This window comes from Centruroides vittatus, unplaced genomic scaffold, assembly GCF_030686945.1.
Source record: "Centruroides vittatus isolate TY-2023 unplaced genomic scaffold, ASM3068694v2 contig_2696, whole genome shotgun sequence".
NCBI classification, from domain to species: domain Eukaryota; kingdom Metazoa; phylum Arthropoda; class Arachnida; order Scorpiones; family Buthidae; genus Centruroides; species Centruroides vittatus.
Window position 1 is genome coordinate 336,870 of NW_027121716.1, and position 25,334 is coordinate 362,203.

Consider the following 25,334-nt stretch of genomic DNA (forward strand, 5'->3'; position numbering starts at 1 on the left):
AACTTCTTAGTTTATACTGGGGATGTTTCTGGGTGTCAAGACTGTAAACAATTGCTGGGGCTGACCTGACTGGAACAAAAGGCCATATCATTAACTACATAGTTCCCCTCAAGCATGATGGAAATTTATCTAATATAATAATAATTTCACTTAAAATTATCTTATAGCCATCTCAGTCCATTACACTTATGCCTACTACCTGTAGATATACAGTAGTCCCTTGTTATATTGTGGATTTGGATATATTGCACATTTTTGGGTCCCCCAAATTTTAAAATATTAATTGCCATTGAATTTCTTTTTGCAATGAAATATGGTATTTTATTCCTACCATTGTCTTTGAAACTACTACTGCAAATGAAACAATAAATTTGTCAAGATATAAGTAAGCAAAACAGTTATGGTAAATAAATGTGAGATGTGAGGGGTTCTGGAATACTCTGTCTCACATTTGTGATGACCATTTATTTTTAGAGATCAGTTAAATCTCTCAAATCAGGATTCCTGACATGACTTAGTCAGTTCTGCAGACTAAGATGCAAATAAAAGTATAAAAATATGTTTCCGGAATTTGTAGGAGGGTAATTTTAACACGAGTTAGACGATGGAGTTAGGCATAAAGGAAATTACACGAGTTAAGGATTAAAAGATATATTTAATAAAATAAATCAAAATTTTCTATATACAACTTAAAATGAAAAATAAATCTAAATGAATAAAACATAATATGGTAATGAAATATCTAATTACAAATTCTTCCTTTTGGAAGAGGAACTCTGATTAATTTTATTAACTAATTTGTACATATAGAGAGAGAGAGAGTTTACATAATGTATTACCTACATGCAGTCTTCAATTGGAGAGAGGAGAGCACACAGAACATTCTTTAAGTCCAAATATGCCTTGCAAAGGGTTGAGTGAGCTAAGCTAAGTTATACTTAAGTTGATTAAGCTGTACTGAACTAACTAGCTAGCAGATGTTTTGAGGTGACCTATTTATACAAAATCTCTTCCAATCAAATTGGTTAAAATAAGCTCTTAATGCTTCTGTGTGACTGAAATTGGATGGTTTGCAGATAGAGTGAGATCCCACACTAACTATCACTTTTGGAGGAACTTAACAAAATTTTGTAATTTAACAAATTAAATCATTAACCCTGGATTTTCACAACAAGAAAATCAAAGTGGACAAATCAATTATCATTTATGTTTCCTTTTGATATTAAAAGTTGTTTATTTATTGGTTTTTAACTACTGTCTCCTCATTTACAAATTTCGAATTCACCACAAAATGTGTAAGGAAAAGATTTCTTTATTTCTGAACGGAAAGTTCTAAAATTTTTATACAGTAATAACTTAATTTTGCTTTTTACAGAATTTTTACTCTAATTTTACAAGTTTTGATGCTCTATTATATGTTCAATATTTATTTTTTAAATTTTCAATTACTGAATTTATAATTTAAAAATATAAATTACACAAATTTTTAATCAGCTATTTATGGTGAAATATTAGTACTGTATAATAAAATAGCAACTGATAGTTTGTTTTTATATCAACAGTATTTATTTTTAAATGTCATTGTTACAATAATGCTAAATGGGTGTTCATGATATCAATGTTTAAGTAAACATCGTTTAATATGATATAACCATGAATATTCAGTATTGCAAAACTAAGCTTATTTTATATCAGAAACACTTGCTGATGAAAGAATAGAGGATAGTGATTCCAAAGCATGTATAATCTGTTTAGTATAAGCCCACAATTTTTTTAGTACTCAGTTATATTGTGCCACCAGATACATCATGCTTTTTATTTGTCTCCCGACAAGCACAATATAACAAGGGGCTATTGTATTAAAGCATTTTTGAAGTTTTTAGCATTTTTAGGGAATTCTAAGTACATTGGAATGCTGAAATGTACAAAAACACATCATCACATTGTACAGAAACTACTGCATTTTTCTAAGTGAAATTTTCTGTCACTTTTTCTGAATTTGCAAACAAAAGTTGTCACTAAATTATATCAGTTGTAGCAAAAAAAGCAAAAAAATTACTAGTAGTGAGATCCCTAAATAAGTTAATTATTATTAGTTGTGATATTATATATCTGAAAATAATTTTATAACATTTAGTTAATAGTAAACTTTATTAAATTTCAGATTGAGTGAAGCAAAAATGCAGCCCATAAGTTATCAGATAGAAGAAATATATATGAAGAATAGTAGAAATGGTAAATTATTTATGGAATTACTTGTTTTCATTTAGAGAATACGTAAGAAAAATTTTATTAATTAAATACTTTTTAAAATACAGTAGAGAGTCATTAATCCGAATCAATTGGGGACTGGGGTTGTTCGGATTAGTGATTTGTTCGGATAACCGATTATGTACGAAAAAATATATTAACCTGTCCGATGTTCAAATTTTTCTCCATTGCGTGTCGCTTCGTGTTGAATTTTCATTGATCTTAAGCCTAACGAAAATTTTTATATTAATAATCGAGGCTATTGTATCATTAAAAATTATTTCTTTATTTTGTACAAACAAAATAAATATATTGAAGAATATAAAAACATGAAAATTATACTTTAGAAGTAAATCTAGTATCAAAAATGTTCGATTCAGCACGACACAGTCCGACTGAAAATTGTTCGGATAACCGGCGATTCGGATTACCGGGGTTTGGATTAACGACTCTCTACTGTACTGATAAAAATTAATATAAAATTTTTAAAATACACAAATTAAAAAATTAGATAAAAAGATGGAAAGAAGCAAAGAAATAAGAATATTTTTAATTCTTATTTCTTTATGTGATAAAAGTTTATCAATTTTTCTATCATCAAATCTTATTTAATATTGAACATAATACAATACTAATTTACATTATTTTAGTAAAAGGTTCATAAAATTAAAATTAAATGAAGAATGAAAAACTTTTTTCATATAAGCTAAAAAAGTAAGTTTATGTTATGATGCATGTCCAGAAAGTAAATACCATTTGCCTATCTAAAGAAGTAGGCAAATGAAACAAAAATGATTTAATTATCATTAAATTATATATAACTTAATCTACTTTTCAAGATAATCATCAAGCAAATTGAGGTACTTATCATAACTTGGCACTAAATTAAAGATACCATTTCATAGAATTCCACTGCCTATGACTTTTCCACTTTTATTAATTAAATACTTTTTAAAATACAGTAGAGAGTCGTTAATCCGAATCAATTGGGGACTGGGGTTGTTCGGATTAGTGATTTGTTCGGATAACCGATTATGTACGAAAAAATATATTAACCTGTCCGTATTACATTTTGCTTTGCTTCGTCATTTTGGGTTGTTTGTTTTTGTGACCGGAGGGCCGGGTCTCTTTGACCCCTTGTCAGGATGTGACACCACCGAGTCGGTCGAGACTTGGAAATCGCGACGCAGAGGGTTTTTCGTCGCGTGAGCGGGTTTGTTCGCGGTAGAGGTGGAGGTAGGAGAACCAAGGAAGTAAGTCACTCAAGACACCGGCTAAGTAACAAGGCTAATTTTAATAAGGGAGTATAACAAAAGTACAGTAAGACGCATCGCTAATACGGATGTATTTCTAGATACGTGGAGAGAGAGTTTACAAACGATTCGCGAGTTGATAAATACCTTAGAGAGTCTTGGAGCCGGCGTCGGGTATCCTTGCGATGATACGATCCACGGAGAATCACGATTTGAAGGAACAGTTCACAAGATAATCCGCACTATGGTCTTGGTATAAATCCACAAGGGTCTTGGTTCGGAAGATGGCGGGAAGAGTCCAGATTATTGTCCCGATAACTAAACGACGACTGACGGGTTCGTCATCGTTCGTTTGTTTTATTTTTTCACTCGGGTTTTTTCCATGAGGGTCGGGCGTCCAATACGTAAATTTCTTCTAAAAGTTCCTGGTGGCATACGTCCCGAGGATGGGTCATCCTCAACGAGGAAGCAAGTTCGTGGGAAATAAGTTTTTATGGGTTTCCAACTGATCTTGTGATAAAAATGGTGGAGAAAAAAAAAATTTGAAGTTTTGATTGAACACCTTCGTCCTTTCGCCCGTCACATTTTGCTTTGCTTCGTCATCACTGCTGAAACAGATGGAAATTGCTGGGTGCTGAGTCTGGACTATAAGGAGAATGAGTGAATTGTTCCCAGCAAAATGACTTAAGCAGTTCCTTTGTCGTGCTTGGGACAGGCATTTATGCATTGTTGTGCAACAACACTATACTGGAACTAAGTAGGACTTTTGTTCTGTATCATTCGCCTTAATTTTTTCAGAGTTTGACAGTATGTTTCTGTGTTGATTTTTTTGCCTTGTGGCATGAATTCCACTAACAAAATTCCCTGACAGTCCCATAAAATACTGCCATTGTAGTGAGTGTTGTTTGCTTTTTGGGTGTCATTTGGCAAATCTATGTTTCGTTACCAGTGACAATTCTTTTCAAAAAACCATTTCCTTCCCCTTCATACAACTGCAAAAATTTCAAGGCTGATCCCATGCATCTTGTTTTGTGAATATCTATTAGCATTTTTTGGCACACATCTCAAGCACAACTTTTTGAAATGCAAGTATTTAGATAATTTCATGCAGTAAAGATCTAGATGTCAAGAAATTGCAGAGACAAATCAGAAATTGTGAACTGTATTGGAATGAATCTTCTCTTTAACATTTGCAATAAATCTTCATTGACTAGGGATGGGCACTTACTATGCTGCTCCTCATCATGAATGTTATCCCTTCCTTCATTAAACAACCTAACCCACTTTTTCACCATACCTTCACTTATCATAAACTTCACAACTTTTCTGATAAATTTTGTTTGGTCATTTCTTGTGATCAAAAACCTAATTTCTGATCATATTTCACAACTGGTGGGCCAATTGATTGTTTTGATTATTGTAACTGATGCTTAGTGATCCTCAATGTGAACAAGAAAAACAAATATGACTTGGCTACTTCATTCTTGAGTGAAAGAAGTAACTTCACATAGACAACCTTGACATTGTCAAATGCATTGGAGGTATATGCCAATGGTACATACCTTCTAAAATTGTTTTAGACAAATATTTTAGTGTTAAAATTTTATTTTTATTATTTTAATTTGATTAATGAAATCGTCTTTGTAATAATAAAAATGTTCATTAGATAATTATTTGAATTAATTTGTTTATTTGCTTTTTTAGCATTTTCTGTTAAAAAAGAATTAAATTGTTTGGAATTACCATAAGAGAAAATTAATGTAGATTTTAATTTTGTCATTTCAGATGTAAATGAAACTTTATCAGCTTTATTAATGGAGTTAATTGTTTCCCCAGTACTGATGGCTAATAGATTAGTAATGGAACATGCTATGTTAATAGCATTATTACATGGAAATATTGGTGAAGAAATAGGTAAATTAAAAATTTATGAATTTTATTTTTACATAGTGATAAAATTTTGCTTTGAAATTTTATTTTCAAATTCAAATTTTTGCCAAATAAAATATTTTTAAGAATTAATAATACAACTAAATTTAAGCTTTATTCTTTATTAAAATATATTAAACATTATTTAAATTAACTCTTGAAATAAAACTTGAGAAAACAAAATAAATTTTTTAAACTCATTTAATGTTAGGTGCACATTTTCTTCAAACTTGGATCTGCAAATTAGAAGATTTTCTGAAAGATAATTCTTATGAAGGAAAAATGATCGATAATTTAATTTGTTTTATTATTCATCTTTTTACTTTTAAAGTATGTATTGCTGTTTTTATTAAATAACTTATTAATACTAAAGTAAAAGAAGTGTTTTAAAAGTAAATATTAGAAAGCAGTTATCTGAAATGTCTAGATGTAATTTTCAAAAATATATAATTTATACACTAATAATTTATATGAATTATTATATTATTACGAGGGAGGCTTTTCTCCCACTTGCTTTGCTTGCTCATCTTACAAGCTTTGCCCTTTTATTCCCAATTTAGACTGTTTGCAACAAAAAATTTTGACTGTTTATTGATTCTCGGTGTTGCCATTTCTATTTGTTCCTCCCTTTATCATGTATATAGTGTATCTATGAATGTCTTGCTGCATGTGTCTTCTATAGATATATATAGATAGAGATAGTGTTCAACTAACAACTCAGAATTGAGTTGTCAGTTGATAAAGATGGAAGAGAGGACAAAGTTTGATTTTTTATTAAGTAGAAGGGTTCTGCATGAAGCCTCACTTCAATGATTTTAAAATGACTCATGGGTTTCCACAAGCAATGAGATGGGATTAGGGCATCAGTATGTTTATGAGTGTCGGGTACTAATTGATACTGTATGTGATTTGTGCTATACCCCACAAGTAGATTGATGTGGAAAGGTTATGTAGCTCACAGAATATATATTAGCTACCACTTGTTCCATGGACTTTATTCATTTGTTAAAAAATTTTATGACATGATATCAACTCCTTGTTCTCCTTTTTTTTATGTTTGTTTTTGGTGACAGAACAAAGTGTTGTTGTGAGTTTAGGTATTTTATATTGACCACCACTGTAATAGAACCTTCTACTAGTAAGTAAGAAAAGAGAAATATTGATATGCATTTAGATAAAAAGAAAATAAATAAAGTTTTATTAAACCTATTTTCTAAAAATCTTTTTAGATAGCCTTTCTTACATATCTACCCAAACGTATGCATTCTTAACCTAACATAAAAGTGATAACTAAAGGCCCATTTGGATGTATGTACATGTTTTTTCCTTAAATATTATGATATTGAAACTTTTATACAAACACAATTTGATTTACTCAGCAATTTTAGAAATATTTAGAAAATACATGTTTGATTTTTATTTCATATTTTTTCAGATTTGACCATTTTCAGGGCTAAATAAGTGCTTTATAAACTTTGTAGATTATTTGCATGATTACCACGTTTTCACACCTTTCTTATCCTATTTTAGTGTTGTAGTCTCCCATCAGAATTAGAATTTCTGATTATTTGGAATATGATTTTGCCTTCTTTATGTCTGAGTAAAATGTTTCAAGTGCATCGTCTGATGCATCACATGTTGGAGCATATACCTGTATGATGTTTACTGGGAATGGTTTCGCATTGAGCTGGACCATGACGACACAATCTGATATCAGAAGCCAACTTTTGATGCAGCGGTTTACCTCTTTGGTGACAATGAAACCAACCCTGTTGAAATGCTGAGGATCGTCATTACCAGCATAGTAAATATGGTGTTGTTTGACTTCACGTGTACCAGAATTCAGCCATTGCATTCACTAATACCCATTATATCAATTTTCAGTCTTTTCATCTTGTTGATGACGTTTTGAGTTTTTCTGCTTACAAATAAGCTTCTTATGTTTGCATAGCTAACTTCATGGTTGAACTGGAGATTCTTAGCACCCCCTGCCCATTTAAGAGCTGCCAGGTACTGGGGGCCGTTTTGTTATTGTTCTCAATCATGCTAAAGTTATCCTGGGAAAAAATAACGAGGTGGTTTTCTGTTACCTTCCTCATTCTCATGCCGTTGACGAAATGCTTGCATTCTTCCACCTTTTGGGTCAGTTTCCCAACCCATGGACAAGAGAGTGCCCTGTGGCACCTAGCCAGTTTACCAGCAAGATGGGGGCTACTTATACCAATAGCCATTCAGTTGACAGAGCCTCGTTTGTTTTCTAGCAGGGTGCACCATGTGTAAGTGAGGATGTCACTTGAGATGTCAATAATTAAACAGCCCCCTACATCTTACAGTCACTATTTATCACTATTTCATGTTACAACCTTATAATCACTATTTAACACAATTCTAACTCCAGTATTAAATTAGATACTATCTACAGTATGAGGATATACAAGTAAACTCTTTAAACCAGAAAAAAATCTCTTTTAAACTACGCCTCATCTTGCATGATTGGCATAAAATGTGAACCTTTACTGCATTCTGATTGCTCACTTCCTACATTAAATATTATTCTAATACATGTTTTCTGACATCACTGATGGAACAGTGATTCCAAGAATGCTATGCTTTACTTACATAATTCTAATTGGTCACCAAAAATATTTCTAGCTGTTAATGTCCTTGAAGATTGATTATAGGAATTTGAAAACACTTGGAATAATGAGAAATATAAACTCTGAATTATATAGCAACAATATAAATCTTTGAAAATTTTGAAATAGGTAGAAAGGAAAAAAAAATTTTCAAATACAAAGTTTAATTTTAAAAAATGTTCATGAGAACCTTTTCTTATTTAAGGACTTGTTGTATCAAGGAGAATGTCATCCTCTAGTTTTTGAGCACATTCCTTGATGTAACAAGTTTTTAAATAACAAAAGGTTCTCGTAAACATTTTTAGAATACTTAAAATAAGGACAAGAAGCAATTCAAATAACAAACTTTAATTCTTAGACAAAATATCATTACATAACTATATACTAATCAATACACAATTATACATAACAAACTATTTAATGAGTATTAAAAAATAGTTAAAATGTTTCTTTAACTAAGTAGATAAGAGTAATATTAGTTTCTTTTTATAGATATAAGAAAATAAATTTGTACAATAACTGAAATATTAAAACCATACAAATGATAGTTTATTAAATTGATTGTAATATTTATTACATTTTCAATGTTTAATAAATAAAAACATTTACTATTTTAGATTACAAGCTCAATACTTATTTACGATATTTTGCATAAATTAATTGAAAGTTTTCAAGAGAAAGATATAGAATTAATTCTGTTGATTATGAAAAGTAAGTTTTAATCCAAAAACTTTTTTTATACATTTATCATTTTAATTTTAATTGTAATAAAAAATAATGAAATCAGATGGATTTTATGAGCTGTTTTGTTATACTATTAATTTATAAACATGATACAGTATTTTTCACTTTATAAGATGCACTTTTTTGTACCTAAAATTTATTTTAATATTAGGATGTATCTGGTATCTTGTATTGAGCATGGGAAAGTTGTAATCACGTTCATAAGTTGAGAGTTTATCAGCCAACGAGTAATTAGAAAAATTAGAATTGGAGATGGTGAGTTTTTACCAGAAGATGGTAGTGAAGATTCTGATTCTGACAATAACGTTGAAGCATCATGAATGACAACATAGTAACTGAATCAGAAGACACTGAACGTGATTAACAGTAATTATTTCAAATATTGTAGCCGTCACCCATAAATACAGTAAATAAATGATTTTGATAGTTTTTCAAAGAGTAGCTAATAAAGAGAGTGTTTTCTCTGAAAAGATTTCCTCAGTCTTGTGTAAATGCTTAACACTAGTATAATTGTCCTGTTAATTGTCCATGTTGACAAATATATAATAAATTGAATAAGGACAGTAAGGCAATAATAATTATTAAAGTATTTCTCTCAATTTTTACCAATTTATTTCCTCTTACAAAGTAATAAACACTGGCCTCAGAAAATCTTAGGACTTCAAATAAATCCTGGGAGATGCTTACATTTTAAAAATAATTATATAAACAAATCTATATGCTATATAAAATATGGAAAATGTGGTATATGAACAATCTTCCTTACTGCAACTTCCCATCATACTTTCTTATTTATGCTGAATATATGGAAGCAAAAGTACAGTTGATAAGAATGTAATTATTAAAAATGTGCTGAACCTAATTATGACGATATATTTTTATGGTATTTATAAACATAATAAGTATTATATTTTTTTATCATTGAACATAATCAACATACAAATAATCAAAATTAGGTTTTCAAATTTTCAATGGCCAATTATTGAAAATTTGAAAACTTAAAGGACACTAAAATCACTTTATTACCTGTATGATTTCTAATTTTTAAAATCAGTTTTACAGGAAATTTCTGAAGAACTTTTTCTATAAATGTATTAAAATTATTTGGTTTAAGTATTCTGAAAAAATTTAAGAATATCATTCCATGAATATACAGGGTTCCTACGCACCTGGAAAGTCAGGGAAAATCAGGGAAAGTCAGGGATTTTCATTAGTTTTGGAAAAAGTCATGGAAAGTCAGGGAATTTGTCGAAAATTGTCAAAAAGTCAGGGAATTTGTCGAAAACTGTCAAAAAGTCAGGGAATTTGTCTCCTTAACTGCCTTGTTGATTTCATTTGCTGAATATGGCTGACTAAGCGTAGCCATCTGCAGGTGGCAAGAAGTAATGCAATCTTTAATAAGAATCCGTTTTTAATCTGAAATGGCTCTTTTCATTGTTCTGAAGCCATATAATTTTACAGTTGTGGATTAATAACAGGATAAACTACTATTATGTAATAGTGTTTAATTTTTAATTTTAATAATTCAGCGATTCTAAAAAGATGAATTTGTTAATTAGAATAAAAAATAACTAATTAAAAATTAGTTTACAAACTTTTAAAACTTGAAATTGTAATTTATTGGATTGTTCATTTCAAAATAGCTAAATAGATCAGTAAAAATCCGTGATTTAATTGTTTTTCACGTTTAAAACATTACTATACAACATAAAAAATTATAAATAGCTACCCGACATTTACAGTAAAATGCTGGCGCCGACTAGTAGTTTTTTACATTTGTTGTTACAACTTTCCTTGAAAAGAACTGTACTGCAAGCGTATTTTTCCCCCTCTCCCGTTAATTTCCGCAACTTCGATACATAGTTTAATAATTAGTTTAACAGAAATGATGTTGGGTAACAAATATCCACTGATTTTGGCAAATTTAGGCATCGTACTTGTAATAGATATACTGTAGTTATCGTTTTGAAAATCATCTAGGTAATCCGATAGTTTAACCAATGTTAACTTGCTTATAATTAATTATAAATTTAAAAAGCTGGTAAATTTTAAAAAAATGAATTAAATTACTAAAAAATTAAAATAAATTTGATTATCTTTTGTGCGAAACAACAACAAAACAATTTTTATAGTTATGTTGCAAAAGAAAAAGATTTGTAGTTATGATTCTATGCTCCGAACTTCTATATTTTATTAACATATAATTGTAATTTCGTTTGATGTTTATTTCTGTACACTCAAACCTGTTTTTGTGCGGTATATGAAAATTTCAATCAAATTGGAACATAATTGACTTCTGTAAAATTTTTTAAAACTCTATTGGATGTTTTCTATGACATCAAGTTTTTTTCATTTTTTATTAAGTAAAATTTTTTTCTCTTACCTTTTTTTCGGTCCCCTGGTATTTTAATAGCATAAAAATCAGAAATATTGTGTTAAATGTAGACTGCAGGTGTGAAATTTCACGCCTTGTTAATGAAAGAATAACACTTCCTGCAGCTATATTTATCAAATAAAAGTATTTTTTAACAATTACTTTTAACTTTTTATATAGTTTTTCTGTAAAACCACTTTTTGGGAGGGTGTTTATTTCGTGGGAATTATTTCCTGGCAAATTTTTTAAATGTTAGATTCGTATTTAAGTGGAAACAATTGATATAAAAAATAAACTTCTTAGAGGATTTTTACCCCATTAGGGATTGCAGAAAAAGGCCCAAGGAGTTAAAAAAGCAATTCCTAGTTATTTCGTACGATTTTGAGTTATTTTCCACGTGAGGCTTTTTTATGTGGTCCCTATTCATCGCATAAAAAAATACTTTTTGTGTTGCGAAAACTATTTTTTATAGCTACTCGTGAAGTTTCCTGCGATTTTTTTTTTTTTTTATGCGTTTTCTTTTATGTGGTCCCTATCCACCGCACAAAAACAGGTTTGAGTGTATTTATTTTATTTTATTTAAATTCTATACATTTTAAGAATCCTAATTTTCGTAATACTATGACGTCATAGGAATACAAGTCTCACTAAAATAGAAAAACGTAAAAAAATTAAATTATTAGATGAAAAAAAGGAATGAGTAAAAATTTTTTTATAGAAACTTGAGAAATAGTCAAGACAGTGCAGCTCTCAAGATCGATCATTTGGATTGGAGTTGAATTTTCCATTGTTTGAAAAGACAATTTTTAAGTACAATACAGTACTATTTGTATATCAAAGAATAGTGTTTGTTGATTTTATGCTATCTTGTATTTACTAGATTTACATACAAATAATATTGATAAATAATGATAAAATAAAAAGCTCGTGTTTCATTTGTAAATTGCTTATTTTTTCATTACATTGAAGTTGTGGATTCTATCATACATTTTTCTACAGGATGTATGCATACTGTATTTTTTTAATGTGGCAGTCTTTGAAACATACAACTAGGCAAAAAGAGGGATAGATATACTCGATGTTTGCAGTAAATAAAATGCTGTTTTATTATGTTGATATTCCACACTGTAAGAAATGTGAGGGTCAGGGAATTTGGACAAAGTTGGTCAGGGAAAATCAGGGAAAGTCAGGGAATTCAAAACAAAAATTTGAGTAGGAACCCTGAATATAATATGATAAAAAGTTGAATTAAGATAAATACTGCATTATGTATTAATACAGATTTATGTAATAGTAAACAGCAGCTTCTCATATAACAGTATGTTTTGAATAGATTCAATTCTTTTAAATCACTTTAAATAAAAACATTCATGCTTAATAAGAATTGCTTATTTTATGTTATTTTGAGTTCATTCAATGACTTTTTCCTCATATTTCTGAAATGATATGATATAAATAATTTTGTAAATAGGCAAATGAAGTCCTCGGATGTGTAGTACTAATCCTCAGAATCACTTTTCTGGGGTAATTGAATTTGAATGTTTAAAAAAAATCCCAAAATGACGAGATGGCAGCCACATACTATAGGCAATGTTTGGAGAGCAAAAATATTAACACAACTATTCATATGATTTTAGGACTTTTTTGAACATTCAAACTCAGTTACCTCAGACGTGATTCTGAGGGTTAGCACTATACGTCCCCAAGGGCTTCAAATAATTAATTACTCACTGCATTCAATCATATTCAATTGTCAATAATAAATTGGCAATTCTATTAAATAGGTGTGGGATTTTCATTAAGGAAGGATGATCCAAGTACTCTTAAACAAATAATTTTGGAAATTCAAAGAAAAGCAACAGATGCATCACTGAAACAAGATCAGTAAGTAATCCTTAATTTAATTTAATATGTATAATTAGATTTAATGATGAAAAAAGAAAATAGAGATGCATTTTATTCAAATTCATATACACTACAATTCCAGTAATCTGGTTGTTTGCTAGTTCAACATGTTCAGAAATCCAACACTAGTCAACTCTTGGGTATGTCCAACTTGAGTAGTTGACTGGCACTGTTACTTAATCATAGATAAGTTTCCTACTAGTTTAAGCTCCATTTTCCATTAAACTCGAACACTTTCTCCACTAAATGTGGCACGACAACAAGCCTATGTTCTGAACACTCAAGTTTGGGAACAGTATTAGATTATTAGGCTCATCATCATAGACTGCTGAAAATATAACCCAAAACTGCATAAATATAAAAATCAGCCTTCCAAAACTGCCTGCCAAAAATACTGCACTTCCCATTAAATCTCCCATTGCCAATTCAATTTCCATTAAATTTAGTGGGGATCCACCAACTTGGCAACATGGATTATCTGTGATAGCAGTGCCGGGATGAAAGAATGGCAGAAGACAATTAAAAAATTATTTTGAGAGAGTCAGGAATTTTAGAAAACTAACATACAGTAAAATATGACTGCTTTCCTTTCATATTTTCTTGGTATTCAACATACGTTTTGATTTATTTGTATGATATTAGTACATTGTAATAAAGAAATGTTTATTTTCAATAATCATTTGGAATGAAAATGGATTCAATGGTTAATCTGGTAATCTCCTTAATCCAATACTGTTCCAGTCCCTTATATATTGGATTACCAAGATTGTACGTAATATATTTATATGTGCAACTAAGACATTCACATTATTTATAAGCAGCAAAAAACTATTTAATAATTAATGTTTTCAATCTTTTTAAAAGACCATTGTCAAGTTTACCATAACTTCTATAATGGTTAAGAATGAAAGAAAATAGAACATAAGTTTTATTATTTTTCATGTGCAATCAAATTTAATTATCTTCATACTACAAAATGTAAACAAATTATCATCTTCCATAATTTAAACTAAAACGTATTTAATACGTTTTTTCATTTTGTGAATGAATAGGTTTATAAATTGATTGCTAGCATTCTGCAATATACAACAATGTTTGTACTGAAATATTTGTATCATTAAATATGTTATGCTAGACATAAGGTTAGAGACGGAACCAGCTAGTATTAAAGAAGACAGATTAGATTTTTCTGTTTTATCTTTCAAAGTTACATGGACAGGAATAACGATGATGATGGTTAGGACTGAAGTATTTGCATATTAACATTTTTGGTTTGTTATTAAATTTTTTAAGGAAGTTCACAAAACAGTAATGTAATAATAAATTTATTTTTAACCTTAGTGAAATTTGAAATATTTGTATTTGACGTAAAAAACAAAAATTGATAATCCATATTTTTGATTTTATGAATTACAGATTAAAACATTTAAAAGTAATATAGACTAAATTTGTCTTTAAAAATTAAAATAAATTAAATTAATTAAAAATCAGCTTTAACAATTATTAAAAAAATGTAATAAATTTGAAACAAAACTATATAAAGTATCTTTTAGATATTTTTTTTTTAATAAAAATTTTAGAATTTTTTTTATCTTTATCTGTAACACAGAAATCTTGATATTAAAATGCCGAACAAAATCTATGTCATTCCTATAATTTTCTTAATAGAAAATAAATATAAGTTTTGTTAATTTGATACATTATTTTAAAAATTTTCCTTTCAAGTGACTTTTGGAAAAGTAATCTGGAACCTTATTGACACATCTATCAGAAATTTTACATAAATTTTTGTTGGAAAATTTTTTTTTTTTTTCCTTTTACAAAAAATAGTTGTTTTGTTTTCATTATTTTAACTGAATGGCTAATTCAATGAGGATTTTTCTTTACAGAATTTAGTTATTTTAACTGATCAAAGAATTTTCTACTTAAATTCAGTTTTGCAATTTGTGCACTTCTTCCAGAATGTGATTTTTCTTTTTTAAATAGTTAATATTTAATAAATAATTCAATAAAAATCACAAAAAATTGAGAATCTTTTATAAGAAAGCTATTTTTATTATATTAACATTATAATATTTAGTTATAAGTATTAATACAATAAACAATAATACTAAGAATATTTAAATATATTCAAGCAAACTCCCGATTATTTAGTTCCTTAATAGCCATGATAAGAATTTGTAGTCCAATAAGAATCCGGTGGTCATTTGAATAATTAAATTAATTATTAGATCGTTTGTATATGTTATATTTTTCTTATATAAGTAATAGATCTCGAGTTCACTTCATGTTGGATACACTAACAGCTATTCGTAATAACAACATGTATAAAATTCAAAATTATGATCCTGATTTGGTTGAGCATATGAGAAAGATGCTAAGATGTTATCTCCATAAAGGTTAGTTTGTTAGTTTAATATAAATAAATATTCAAATTTTTCAAGATAAATATTTTCAGGTCGTAGTATTCAAGAATTGAGAATATCTTACGGGGATTTATTAAAAGCAGATAAAGGAGGTGGAAGATGGTGGATTGTTGGTTCTGCATGGGATGATAATTCTGATAAAACTGGTAAGAAAAAAAATCATAATGTTGATCTTTAGAGAATATTTTAAACAGAAATTTAGGTTTTTAAACTTTTAATTTGGTACTATTATTTAGATCAGAAACAAGATATTGAAAACCCAAATGAACCATTTAACTACAGTGAAAATCTTCTGCAAAAAGCAAAAGCATATAAAATGAATACTAATGTTCGTAAAGTAATATTTTGCACAATTGCATCATCAGAGGTAAGACATTTTTGAATTTTTAATGTATAGGAAGTAGCTTCTGCAAATTATTGCAAGTTGTATTATAACATCATTCTTGAAAGTTTTATTATATAGTCAATGTTATGTATAAATATATAGCCAAAATAATCAGCATTGTACAGTACATGCATAACTCTAATAAATAGTAAGTCTGTTAATTATCTCAATTGTGTGATGGTAAGCTTTTCCTTTTGGTTTTTTTTTTTTTTTTTTTTTTTTTTTTGAGAAATGGTACAATAAAATTTTGTTAATCTGGGATGTTATTTTATCTGTCTAAACAATATTTTATCCATGTTTTTCCACCATTTTTTAATTTTATATTTATCAGGACCATATCTTGTTTTAATAATTACTCTATCTAGTACTTATGATTAAAATATTGAAACGAATGAATTTCAACCCAGTAATAATGCTTCTATTGTCTTAACCTAAAATTTGTTAAGAAAAATGAGCATAGAATTGTTGGCAATCTAATTTGGAATTTGAACTTTAAACCAAAGATAGACCTGAGGCAGGCTTGTGCAGTAAGCCAAAAATGTTTCTCGGAAGAGTAAAACAGTGTTGGAATAGTGAGTTAAGGTATTGTTATTACTGTTCACGTATAGTATTTGGCATAAGTTTATTTTATGCCATATAAAATCCGTTCAGACATATTCATCAATACACACATCTGAACTATGAGCAAGTGAATAGTAATTTTTATTTTGTCAGTCTTGATTATTTCTTACTTAAACAATCTCTCCTAGTCTTAATTTAGATTAACAAAATTTTATCTTATTTATAATGTATTTGATTTATAATTTTACACAAGATCCCATTTTGTGCAGTAATGAAACACTTATTAATTAAATATGGTTTTATTGATTATGACATCATCAATTAAAACTTATTTATAGTTTCTGATGTTGTTGTCCAAATCTGTAATTTAAGAGTATAGTATATTTTTTAAATTCATTTTCTATTAAACAATTTAAGTGTTTTTTTTTATTTTTGTTCATCTGTTGCATAGTTCTGAAGACAAATTTTCTAACAACATCAAATATGTTGCTATTTTTGACTAAATTGTTTAAGCTATATTAACACACACACACACACACACACACATAGAGCTGTATTGATCTCACTGACTGATATGACATATTTGGTTGCAACAATACTACTCATTTTTCTGTAATAAGTCCAGTTAACACTGTTGCTGCTGATTGACGTGATTTTGCATTATGTGACCTTCATTACAATATGTCGACGATGCAATTTTGTGTCATCTGGATGTTTGAAGTTTTTGGTAAATTGCTCAAGTGTTATTTTTTGGATGTTATTTATTACTATTTGGAAGTGTAAGAAATATTTTACAGATTATATTTTATTCCTTGGTTTCTTATTTTACCAGGACATATTTAATTATAATGGTTTTTTTCATCATTAATGTCTTGGGTGGATGCTAATGAATGAATTTTGAATCGCATATATAATTTCATAAAGATTTCTTAATCAGTATGTAACAGTGACATATTTTGTTAAAGAAATAAAATGGGCATATTTTTAGCAAATTATCTGTTGAAAGTTACCAGAAAAATATTTTATAATCTTTATTTCAAAGCCTAATCAACTACTTGCATGTTACAGTATTCTAAGTGCCCTCTACTTTAAAGGTGTTTATTATTATAATAATAAAGTTTCTTTGCATTATTTAAATTAAAATTTTTCTTTTTCATATTTGAATTTTTTAACTAAATTATATAGAGATACAATTTATATCATATAACTGTTATTATTTAGTTATTTAATCTGTGTATAATATATATATATAATTAAAAAGAATAATGACAAAAGTGCATAGTGTATTGCAAAGTTACGAAAAATACCAGGGTTAAATTACCAAGTGTCAGAGTTCGTAATATTTTTTAATGTATTATTGACAAAATCATAAAAACTTCGAAATATCATTCACACTACGTTAAATTTTTTTAAAGCAATTCAAGAATATTGAGATAATCAATAATTAAGGTACAGGTATCCCTCATACAATACAATTTCACTCTAACACAGTTCAAAAATTGGGGATATCCCCATACAACACGACTTCTGGTTTCATGCTAACGTGTTTTTGGAAATCCTTGTACAAAATTTCACAATTTTTAAGTGGATATTTTTCTTTTATTCAAGTAAGCATGCGTGTCATCTCAAATTTGCCCATGGATTTTAAAATATCAAAATTTTCAATTTGTTTTGTGGTTTTTGTCAGGTTTACTTTAACAAAAACTGATAGGAAAGCTAGGACAAGAAAGAAAAAAATTGTATTATCAACCAGGTGTCATTGTTGCTTTCAGATTTTAGCCTTTAAGACTAATCTGTAAAAAGAAAACACAGTGACAAAAATGTTTAAATAAATGTGAAGATTAAGTAAGTGTTATTAACCTTTTTTTTAACTGTAGATAAGTAATCATTGATAAAACTGACAAAATACAGCAGTATCTCAGTACTCAAACTGTTCCCAACTCGAACAATTCGGTATTCAAGTACAAATTCTGGAAAAAAATTGCTTGGTACTCGACTGAGCAAATGCCACCTGCTAAAACAAATTATTGATTAATAACATATTTTTATTTTGTCATCCATAGAAAATTAAGATAAAAATAAAAAAAATGAAGAAGTTGCTGATGTTTCTGATCAAAATTAACAAAAAAGCTCAGAAGACAATGATACTTTGAAAAAAAGAAATGTCCTCATTTAATAAAATTAATATTAATAGTACTTTTAATTGTAGTTGTTACTTATATGTTGATTGGAAATAAATTATTGGTTGCTTTAATAAACATATTTCTTTTAGCAAAAGTATATCACTATTTTTCATTACTAACTTCTGGAACATAACCCTATGTTTTGCATTAGTCCTTTGTTTCGTATAGCATGGATTCACATAACACTGCACTTTTTCAGAACCTATCTACTATGCTATACAAGGGATACCTGTATTATAAAATTATATTGAACATAGCATTTTTGATATTAGAAATTCAATTTCAGCAATGTAAAGTTTAAAATTATTTATCAGAGAGATAAAAGTTTAAAAAGATTATATATCAGCAGTGGCATAGTGTAGTGGGGGCGGCAGGGGCAGCCCGCCGCAAGCGGCACTTTTAGGGGGTAGAAAAATTTCACAATAAATAATAATATCTTGTAAAAATACCTAAATAAGGGGGCGGCGAAATTTTCCTCTGCCCCGGGCAGCTGACACCCATGCTACGCCACTGTATATCAGGTAAGTTTTAATAGACAAAGTTTATAAAATACATATTATTGTATTGGTTAATTTAATTTGCCATAGAACAATACAAGTAAAATTCAGAACAGATCTAGATCAAGAATCTATGCATCAGCCTCATAAAATTGTAATTGTTTCAATTATGATTTCTTCAGTACATGAGAAAGATTACATCTTTCTAAACATTATATATGATGCTTGATTTTAGTCTAATTGAATATCATATCCATATGAGCTTAAAAAATATTTTGAATTTACAAAATTATCTTGACAAAATTTTCAAATTTTGTCATTTTATTTATATAAGTTTATTAACAATTTTTATTTTTTGATTACATATATTTATACATAATATTGAATATTTAACGATATTGTAATTGTCTGTTAAAGTAATATGTAATAGATAATGATTGTTTTTCTACAATTTCAAAAACTGTATATAAACCACTATTTTATATGAACTGTATGTGATATAATTTATATCTCTATATAATTTTAATTAAGAAATTCAAATATGAAAAAGAAAGATTTTAATTTAAATAATGCAAAGATACACGTGAATTCTTCAGTTGTATTTTTTGTAATGTTTTATTTCATTCATTCCAATAATTTTTCTTTATTTTTTAAACGTTTCTTTTGCAGGACTATTTAGAGGCATTTAGCAAATTAATTCGGCTTAATCTGAAGAGCATGCAATACAGAGAAATTATTGTCGTGATATTGGATTGCTGTCTTCAAGAGAATCCATTTAATTTATTTTATGTTGTTTTGGCTGATAAATTTTGCCAGTTGGAGAGAAAATACAGAGTAAATCAAATATATTTTTATGTTATAAATCTGATTAAACAAAAATTTATTTTATTTATTTTTTTGTTTTAGATGGCCCTTCAGTGTGCAGTTTGGGATAAAATAAAGTATATTGACGAATTAGTGCCTTCTCAGCGAAACAATTTAGCAGACTTTTTACTTCATTCTTTTATTGGTGAAACACTTAATATTACAGTTCTCAAGGTAAATATTTTGTTTAATTATTTTACATTTACAAATACAGAAAAAACTTAATGAAATAATTTTGGACAAATATAATATCTGTAGTTGCTATTAGTGTTAACCAAAGTAAGTAAATAAAATTAGAGTCAATAAAAAATCAAAATTTCTATTATTGTGACCTTAAAAGAACATATTAACTGACATTTATTATTGTTTCAATAAACAATAATAATTAATAATAATTAAAAATTGTATAAATATGTTGCAAATGTCATGCTCAGCTGATACTGGTGTCAAGTGTTATGCTGGACTAAAGTCAAAGCATAGCTACCCAAACAAGTGTTCCTAACAATGATGTATGTTCAATATTGCAACTTTCTGTGGTGTCATGTATTTGTTTTTATTAAGGTTTAATGTTTCTAGACTTGTGTAATTTTTGTGGTATAGCATCAGTAGAAGAGAGGACAATAGGTACAGTACAATAAATACTTTTTCCATCCTCCACATCTGTCTTATTTCTTGAGCAAGTGGAGTGTACTTATTGATTTTTTTCAATTTTTTTCTGTGTTCAGAATGGAGATGTCTATTACACAAGTGATCTTACTGCATTTGTCAGTGAGTGATGTCAGGTCTATTGTGATTAATTGTTTTATCTGTAATTATGGCTCTGTCATAATATATTTTGGGTGTGTCATTTTCTAACACTGCCTGTGGAGTATATTTGTAGTATAGTACCTGGATATTCAATAATCTGTGCTTCTGTACAAGCTCTTGGTGTATTATATTTGCTACTTGATTATGCATATGTAAATAGTCTGTTTGTGTTAAGAGCTTGCAACTAGAGGATATATGTTGCATTGTTACTAGCAGAATGTGGTGTTTTCTGCAAGAGTCATTTGTGAGTGATGTATCCTTCAGGATATGTTTTGTGTAGTTTTTAGTGTTTATGACTTGATCTTGAATGGCACCCATAAAACCCTCAGTCTATCCAAACAGGCAGTCTCTAGTCAGTCAATAGTTTGACAGTTTTGTCCTGAGCTAGGTCATAGGCATGCCTGCCATGAAGTGCCTTTTGGGCCTGTGACTGCTTATTGGTGTGTATGTTTTTTGTTTATTGAACTATATCCAGGTGCTTAGAGTGTAAGTTTAAAGGTGTATATAACTCTGGCAGGCAGTAACCAGCTTTATGTAATCTTGATGTTTCTTGTGGAAAAACTCACACGGTATCTGAATTTGTTTGTAGTGCAAGTTAACTGTGGTAAGGCCACGGCCACTTTTACGAGGAAGAGTTAGTCTTTCTATGGATGATTTTGGGTGATATTGTTTATGCTTAGTAACTGTTATTCATGTTTTCCTTTGGAGTTTCTTGTGATCTGTGTGTGTCCAGTATATAACTCTAAAAGAATATCTGACCAAGGACATAGCAATGCTTCCTCAACTTGTTTCTTCCCCTTGATTTTGTCTTGAAGACTTTCATCTGTTCTCTAAAATAAAAGAAGTTGAAAGGCTACAAGTTCTCATCAACAGATATGGAAACCACAGTGACAAGAGCCCATAAAGGCATTACAAAATGACTTCCAAGACTGCTTTGGCAAATACTATGAATGCTGGCAGAAGTGTGTAGTTACAGAAGAAGCTTATTTTGAATGTAGTGTGGTGTAAGAGTTTCTGTGTATAATTAAATCTGTGCCCAACATTCAGTTCATTTTGACTTCATTTAATAAATAAATATATGCAAGATAAGGTTTAAAATGTTACATTAAACTATTTGTTATTTTCTGTTTATAGGTGATGAGCTTTTCTGATTTAAACGTCAAAATGATGAAATTTCTGACAAGAATTTTTCGTAAACTGCTATTAAAACATAGCGAAGAACAATGTGCAAAAATATTTAGTAAAATTCCAAGTGATCAAAAAACTTTTAAAGAAAGCTTAAGGTTATTTATGCTGATGTTTTTAGATGATAACAAAGAAATTGTAAATAACAGATTATCTCTATTAGAAGAAAGCAATAAAATGTTATAAATATAAGTAAAATTAAATTATCATCTTGTTATTAATATGATATATTTTGTAAAAATAAAGTATTTTTGATATATTTATTGTTTGACTTGCTTACATAAACAATAGAATTGTGATAAAACTCACTTCTTGAATATTAAACAATTTTTTTACAAATAAATTCTTATTTAATAATCAAAGTAATGAAAATTTACTATGACTACTATTGTTTAATATATTATATAAAAATATTTATTTTTTGAGAAACTATAAAACACATTATTTATTTTATAATTTGTTACTGCATTCAATAACTACAATATTAATAATAATTAAATAATATAAAATTAATTTTTATAAATTTATGATATGAAGTAAAAATTTATAGTATTTCAATTTGATAATTATTGAAAATTCCATAATCCTGCATCTGCAGGTGAATAGGAATGCAAAATCATAAAAATATATAAATATTTAAGTGATGAAATAATTTTTGAAAAATATTCTGTCAATAGTCATAATAGAAGTTATTATACATCTAAATGTCAATGAAATCTAATATTAAAATACAGTGGAACCTCGCTTAACGAGCATCATTCGTTCCAGAGTCTTCTTACTCGTAATGCGAAACAATTTTTCCCATAGAAATGAATGTAAAATACGATAATGCGTTCCACGCCGAAAAAATGCTCAAATGTTTTATGTATAACGTTTATTCTAAAAAAAATTGTACAATATACACTGTTAAGGAGCGTGAATCATCATCATCTTTTCTTCTAGCGCGGAATGAACCATCCTGGAATGAGAATTTGATTTGCAGAAACAAAAAAAAAAAAAAATCACAGCTAAAATGTTTAATAAACACTCCGAACGATATGCCAAATTCTTGGATAATTAAATATTAGAAATTAATTAATTTGACTAGAGGTAGGCAGTTATGTTTCCATCTCGTATTAAATTTAATAATTATAAATAATTAATTTTTAATTCAGACATTTCTAAAATTTAATTTTGAATCGGTCATTAAATTTAATGACCCAAGAATTTGGCATATCGTTTGGCGTGTTTATTATATAACGGGCTATGGTTGTTGATGTTTATAAGTAATATGTGTGAATACAAGTTTGGAAAAATGTGTGATTACAAGCGACACTGAGATGCTAGCGGAACGAGTGCTAAACACAGACTGATGCCGCATGCGCACAATTCGGGACTTCCCCTCTCCTCATCACTCGTTATGCGAAACATCGTTCGTTAAGCGAAAAGAATTTTAAAAGTGGGTCTAACCAATTTAACCTATTATTGGGCTAAACTTATTAAACCCATATGTGAGAACAGCGAAGAACTAAATGCTAGTCTTAAATTAGCGAAAAATTACGAGGAATGAGACTAAATTCGAATTGAATCAGAATTGCCATAGTAGTAGCGAAGATCGTCATCGTGCAATCAATAAGTTGTTACGTAAATTATTTTATTTATTCCGGTAAATTATGATGATAAGTGATAAATTTTGAAATATATTTCTATCAAATCCGAATTTTATGTACTGTACAGTTCATCAAAATGTATTTCAACAATAGCAATGATTACTGTAACAGTGGTAATTAAGTATTGTGTACATGTGACTCGTATGTCAAAACATATCTCTTTATGCGAGAGAAAGCCTGCGGTCCACCAGTTTTCTCAAAAATTTCCAGAGTTTCTTTGACTAGATCGCCTATTACATTCCTTTTCCTTTGTCCGTAATGAATTTCGTCTCCGATATTTACTAGAATGTATTATTGAAAATCAATGGGTTTTGTTTTAAGCCTATTCGAATATATATATAAATGCTCACTGTTGTATTCTAAGAAAAAGTTTAACGGTGGCAAAATGCTGTGATAATAAGGGATGAGGGCAACACCCATTAAATCGTGGCAGAGGGCCAGCTGTTGAATGGCCTTCATGGTGTTGATGACAACTTTTGGATAACGAGTTTTCAAAGCTTCTAGAAAATAATCTTCTGTAAATGAATAGTTTTCGATTTTAAAGAAGCGGTTATAAATTTGTTACTTACTTTTAATCGGAGGAATAACAAAAGATAACACTTCCAGTGCCTTTTCGCCATTGGCATTTAGCATATCAATGACACCGTTTACGGCGAAGAAATCGTAAGGATGTTCTAATTCGGATAAACCATCAAAGAATATCGGCAAATAAATTTTATAATCTAAATCTCCAATATTCACCTGTTTGGGAATGGAGGTTTTAAATAAACTTTAAAGATTATTATAAAATTTGTTGAAATTACGGCTTACCTTCCATTGTAAGGAATGACCACTGCGTTCATGTTTCAAGAAAATGGGTAGACCAACGCTTTCGTACCATATTCGTAACTGTGACGGTCTCGCTGGCTTTGGACGAAAAAAGCCCAATTTAGATGGTCCCGTAACCTAAATGTAAAGAAAAGTTTTAAAATCTTTTAAGCATTTTAACATTTCTAAAACCTAAATATATTTTGTAATTTATTATTGAGTAAAGTTCGAAGTAAATGTTAATTCTTGCAATGTTATTAAATTAGAATTAATAATATAGAAATAATTAGGAAGTTAGTAGAATAAATAAACTGTTTTGATTTCGTTTTGAGGTATTTGCATTCAGCCTGCTAATTTGTAAATATAATTCCAAGTTTTACAAATTTTATTAGTTTTAGAAATACATTTTCCGCATATCTTACCTTGGTATTTTTCTGATAATTACTCTGCTCAGTAAATGCAGGAACGATCCTGATCGGCGGATCAGCTGTTCGTTTCTGTAAATAGTTCTGTTCGGGAAATTGTTGCCCCTTCTTTCTAAAATCGAACGGCATTACGGACAATCGACTGAGCTGATTCGGATCTGCTGATTGATCGAACTAATCAGAACGATCCTCACGCAGCTGATGCCACTTTCACAATAAAAACAATAAGAAATATAATATTGTTAATCAATTGGATTGACATTTCTTTGTTGAACTTGTCCAGAATTTTTTCTTAGAAGTTTTTATAGGGTCGTTATAGATTTATAATAATTTAACCTAATAAAAAAGACAATCGAGATATTTTAGTTTTGAACTCTTCCGCATTACGAGCATTTAAAAGGTCTTTGTAATTATAGCCATCGTGGTTCGGCTCAAGCCTACAATAAGTCGACAG

General features: G+C 28.8%; 2 protein-coding genes across 2 annotated transcripts in view; one reads left to right on the forward strand and one right to left on the reverse strand.

Moving 5' to 3' along the window:
- The window catches only part of LOC136971730 (nucleolar MIF4G domain-containing protein 1 homolog), a 29,458-nt gene extending 7,214 nt beyond the window's left edge, over positions 1–22,244 (forward strand). Inside the window, exons 5-15 of the mRNA XM_067266226.1 lie at positions 2,165–2,235; positions 5,289–5,417; positions 5,644–5,762; positions 8,686–8,779; positions 12,971–13,070; positions 15,357–15,490; positions 15,550–15,663; positions 15,754–15,884; positions 19,813–19,977; positions 20,050–20,181; positions 21,949–22,244. Of these exons, the coding sequence (XP_067122327.1) occupies positions 2,165–2,235; positions 5,289–5,417; positions 5,644–5,762; positions 8,686–8,779; positions 12,971–13,070; positions 15,357–15,490; positions 15,550–15,663; positions 15,754–15,884; positions 19,813–19,977; positions 20,050–20,181; positions 21,949–22,185 (1,426 nt within the window). The 3' untranslated portion in view covers positions 22,186–22,244. The remainder of the gene's footprint in view (positions 1–2,164; positions 2,236–5,288; positions 5,418–5,643; positions 5,763–8,685; positions 8,780–12,970; positions 13,071–15,356; positions 15,491–15,549; positions 15,664–15,753; positions 15,885–19,812; positions 19,978–20,049; positions 20,182–21,948) is intronic.
- Positions 22,245–23,765: 1,521 nt separating this feature from the next.
- On the reverse strand, positions 23,766–25,096 carry LOC136971747 (parkin coregulated gene protein homolog). The gene is made up of 5 exons (XM_067266245.1): positions 24,878–25,096; positions 24,459–24,593; positions 24,218–24,389; positions 23,999–24,148; positions 23,766–23,929 (listed from the first exon to the last, which is right to left on the reverse strand). Exons 1-5 carry the CDS (start codon positions 25,007–25,009, stop codon positions 23,766–23,768), a joined length of 753 nt encoding a protein of 250 aa, XP_067122346.1. The 5' UTR covers positions 25,010–25,096.
- Between the last annotated feature and the right edge of the window lie 238 nt (positions 25,097–25,334).

Bases quoted from the DNA above. Each gene is read 5' to 3' on its own strand.
- LOC136971747 (XM_067266245.1), bottom strand. From the start codon at position 25,009: ATGCCGTTCGATTTTAGAAAGAAGGGGCAACAATTTCCCGAACAGAAC. The intron at 24,390-24,458 runs GTAAGCCGTAAT...ATTCCCAAACAG, and splicing joins GTCATTCCTTACAATGGAAG to GTGAATATTGGAGATTTAGA. The intron at 24,149-24,217 runs GTAAGTAACAAA...ATTATTTTCTAG, and splicing joins TGTTATTCCTCCGATTAAAA to AAGCTTTGAAAACTCGTTAT.